The sequence below is a fragment of the Condylura cristata genome, unplaced genomic scaffold, assembly GCF_000260355.1.
Source record: "Condylura cristata isolate star-nosed mole 26May11 unplaced genomic scaffold, ConCri1.0 scaffold00034, whole genome shotgun sequence".
Taxonomy (NCBI): domain Eukaryota; kingdom Metazoa; phylum Chordata; class Mammalia; order Eulipotyphla; family Talpidae; genus Condylura; species Condylura cristata.
In genome coordinates, this window is record NW_004567135.1 from 2366186 (window position 1) to 2370113 (window position 3928).

The 3928-nt window shown below is 57.4% G+C and overlaps 2 protein-coding genes across 3 annotated transcripts in view; one reads left to right on the forward strand and one right to left on the reverse strand.

The window, feature by feature from the left end:
* Window positions 1-36: 36 nt before the first annotated feature.
* On the forward strand, window positions 37-3005 carry DDIT3 (DNA-damage-inducible transcript 3). The gene is made up of 3 exons (XM_004692418.2): window positions 37-1569; window positions 2222-2378; window positions 2466-3005. Exons 2-3 carry the CDS (start codon window positions 2244-2246, stop codon window positions 2835-2837), a joined length of 507 nt encoding a protein of 168 aa, XP_004692475.1. The 5' UTR covers window positions 37-1569; window positions 2222-2243; the 3' UTR covers window positions 2838-3005.
* MARS (methionyl-tRNA synthetase) overlaps window positions 2949-3928 on the reverse strand; it is a 12322-nt gene continuing 11342 nt past the window's right edge. The window contains exons 19-22 of one of the 2 annotated variants that reach the window (XM_012732392.1): window positions 3584-3655; window positions 3424-3447; window positions 3251-3340; window positions 2949-3161 (exon numbers count right to left, since the gene is read on the reverse strand). In XM_012732392.1, the coding sequence (XP_012587846.1) occupies window positions 3015-3161; window positions 3251-3340; window positions 3424-3447; window positions 3584-3655 (333 nt within the window). In that variant the 3' untranslated portion in view covers window positions 2949-3014. The remainder of the gene's footprint in view (window positions 3162-3250; window positions 3341-3423; window positions 3448-3583; window positions 3656-3928) is intronic. The other variant, XM_004692613.2, reaches the window with a different exon arrangement.

Consider the following 3928-nt stretch of genomic DNA (forward strand, 5'->3'; position numbering starts at 1 on the left):
GAAGGAGGCCGACGCGTCTTGGGGCGGGAGGATGCCGACACAGGGGGCACGGTCACGGCTGTCCCGCCCCTCCAGCGCCAGAGCCTCCATCTCACCGTGGGGCGTCTTCGGGGGCCCCGCGTGTCGTCCTCCCCCCTCCTCAGGTCCTGCTCCAGCTCCGCTGTGTAACCATTGCGTCAGGCCAGCCCCCTGCAGCCCTTTGGCCCGGGCAGCTCTGCTGATGAAAGCCGCGGCCCACACTCTGGGAGGCAGGGCGGCTCTCCAGGGAGGCCAGCCTCAGAAACACTCAGGCGTGTGTTGCGTCTCCGTCCCCAGGGGCAGGCAGCTGGGCTCTGCTTCTGGCCTCAGCCGCCTCCACCGGGAGACCGCTGGGGAGGGTTTGGCCATTCATTCCTAACAAATACTCCAGCAGGCACCTGCTGTGACCCCTGGGACACCCGGAGGGAGAGGGCGAGCACCCCTGCTTGGAGCTTAGTTCAGCGAGGCAGGCGTCGGAGAGCTAAGCGCTCCGCTGGCAGCAGGGAGGTGACATTCAGCGAAAGATCTAAAAACGCAGGGGCAGGAAGCCATGAAGTTACAGGGCAGAGGCGCAGTCCAGCAGGGGCGGGAGTCCAGAAGGCCCGTGGCGCCGGCCTGCCGCGTCGCTTTTGAGAACTGGGGGCCGCACTGAAGGGGCATGACGAGTGCGGGGGCTGCAGCTAGGTGGGGAGGAGCTCATTGTCCACAGCCTCCTAGGCCACTGAGCACTTCTGCAGCCTCTGCCGTGTGAAGCTGCAGGTCAGCAGAGCTCTCTGGACAGAGGGACACGCATAGCTAGGCCTGAGAGCAGCATGTGGCCGCGTGTCGCGCAGACTCAGCCAGAGCGCAACCTGGGAGACCAGTCAGGCGGCGGCATAATCTAACAAAGGCAGTAAATCCAAACTGGGAGCAGACGAGTTGGTGAGCGGAGTTTGGACTGTGGCTTGAGGATGACTTAAGGAGTTCTGGCAGACTGGGGCGGGACATGGAGTCTGAGAGGAATTCAGGATGGCGCCGTGGTGTTTGGTTTACACAGCGACAGCTGTCACATCACTGAGACGGGGCCGGCCAGCGGGTCACTTGTGGACCTATCAGGCCTGCAAGGCCTCTCAGACATTCAAACGGTGACACACAGGCCGAGCCAGAGGTCCCAGGAGAGGCCCAGACTGGAAACGCACATTGGAAGCAGGCAGTGTGCACATGGAGGAGGACAGTCACTGTGCGACGTGTGCCCTCCTGGTGGTCAGCCCTCGCCCTGGCAAGTTTAGGGCCTGCCTTAAATTTAGAAAAAGCAGAATTGGCCAGGGCTTTGCTGTTATGTAACCAAGACTACGAACGTCAGCAACTAAAAATAAAGGGCACCAGGCTCTCCCCTCCTTGGAAATGGCCACGGGGACCGTGAGCCCTCTACAAGACAGGGAGGAGGGACCAGTGGGAGGCTGGAGATGAGGAACCTGCTTCTCCCCCTTCCACAGATGACTAACGTTTATCTTTGCCCACCAGTGTTCCAGAAGGAAGTGTGTCTTCATACATCACCACACCTGAAAGCAGGTAAGCTTAATCCTTTCTTAAAACCAACTGCTAAGAGATGCTGTTTATGTGATGTTCCCTTTATGGCACCCTAAGTCATGAATTTAGTTTGAATCAAGCAAAGCTGTGCAGTTAAGCTACACCCATCTCCTGGCCCTCCCCAGCAAGGTGACCAAAGCACTATTCTTAGAGCGTGTCCTAACTGAAAGCTGGCCCTGAGCAAGCAGTTAACCCAACAAAGATAACTGGCCGTTTACCACACCTCAGTCCTCGTCAAGGTTAGACTGAACCCAAGGACTGTTTGCTGGCGCTCCCCACACAGGAGGAGAAAGGAGCATGAATGGTCTGGTAATTGGCCCTGGAAACTTACAACAGGGTCCCCAGAGAGCTGGGGACTTTCCCTAGGGTCCCCTAAGAATGCATATGCAGGAACTTGGCTCTTCAAGGCACTGCCACTGTGGAGCAGGGCCGAGAAGCCAAAGGGTGAGCGCCAGCACTAGTGTTCCAGGCCACCTGTCCACGTGCCAGCATGAACCAGCCACGAGCAGTATGTGAATAAACGAAGGACTGTGTTTCCAGAACAGTGTCTCTAGAGACGCAGGTTGCAGGCCAGTGTGCGGCTGTTTGATGCCGTCTGTGCCAACATCCTCACCCTGAGTGTGCCCCTTCCTAGAGCCTGATCCAGCTGCACAAAAATGGCAGCTGAGTCGCTGCCTTTCTCCTTCGGGACACTGGCCAGCTGGGAGCTGGAAGCCTGGTACGAGGACCTGCAGGAGGTGCTGTCCTCAGATGAAAATGGGGGCACCTGTATCTCCACCCCCGGGAACGAGGTGAGAAAGCAGCTCTAATGCTTGGGGAGTCCATACGGTCCCTCCTCTTCAGCTAATCTCCAGTCTGCCTTATCCATTTCCTTGAAGGGAGAGTCGAAAACGTTCACCACGCTCGACCCTGCATCTCTGGCTTGGCTGACTGAGGAGTCGGGAGGAGCAGAGGTCCCTACAAGCACCTCCCAGAGCCCTCGCTCTCCAGATTCCAGCCAGAGCTCCCTGGCTCAGGAAGAAGAAGAGGAAGACCGGGGAAGAGCCAAGAAACGAAAACAGAATGGCCAGTCCCCAGCCCGAGCTGGAAAGCAACGCATGAAGGAGAAAGAGCAGGAGAACGAAAGGAAAGTGGCACATCTGGCTGAGGAGAACGAGCGGCTCAAGCAGGAGATCGAGCGCCTGACCAGGGAGGTGGAGGCCACGCGCAGGGCTCTGATCGACCGAATGGTCAGTCTGCACCACACGTGAACATTCAGGACTTGCCCACTACCTACCTTTTGCAGAGTGGCTACCCCTCACAGTGCCAACCACATGCCCCTCGGCCCTGTGCGCAGCAGGGAACAAAGGGACGTCCCTGCGTGCCTGGAGAGCGCCTGCGTTTATTACATCCATATCATTAAAGTCATTTTTCTATGAGTCAAGTTCTCACTTTTTCTTCTTGCCTTTAGCGGTTTCCAGGGGTTTCCCCTCAGCTAGCGCCAACTGCCTTTTCAGATCCAAGAGTTTAGCCACCTCCGCAGCAACCTGGTTCTTGTCTGCCTTCTGGGCCTTCAGCTCCCGGACGACGTTGCCCTAGACGAGGGGTGGGGGGGCAACGGTGAGGCCAGAGGCCCTGCCCGGGGTCAGCTGCTCTAGTCTCCAGCAGGGCTGAAGGCCTGTACCTGTTTTGTCACCTCCTCCATCAGGACCTGTATCTGCTGTGGTCCAGCTGCTGGCACGGTCTCCGCAGCTGGCTTGGGGGCTGCTTTTGCCTGCAGGATAACGACAGTTTACACCGGCCACCACAAGGCCGCTCCTAGCTCCAGTCTGATATGACACCTCGGAAAGTCGTTACCTGTAACTTCAAGGGCTCTTCTAGCTAAGACAGGAAAGAGAGACTGTAAGCAAGGAAGCAGCAGGACCAACAGATGGGCGAGTGAGGAGGAGGGGGTGCCTAGGGACACTTAGGAGAGGACACTGGCCGTTGCTGGCTGAGACCAGTCCAGCCTTCTCACCTGGCCCCCGCTGAAGCGCTGCCTCAAATTTTCAATCTGGTCATTTTCCAGTTTTTGAAACAAGGGGCTGATCTGGAAGAGAATTCTAGAATCATTCACTGATGAGGCATAAACTCGACCAGCCTACACAAAGGAATTCTTACACCCCACTTTCTGACCAGTTCCACGTTTCAGAGGAAGCGTGAATGTAACACTGAGCAGAGGCCTGGCTTCAGCGAACAACCCAGAAGCAACACTGGCACTCGCCATAAGGTACCCCACAGTGTTACCAATCAAAGATGACGCGAACTACTGGGTAACGCTGGGTTGATGGGTCAAAGAAGCCGCCGTTCCTGTCCGACCCGC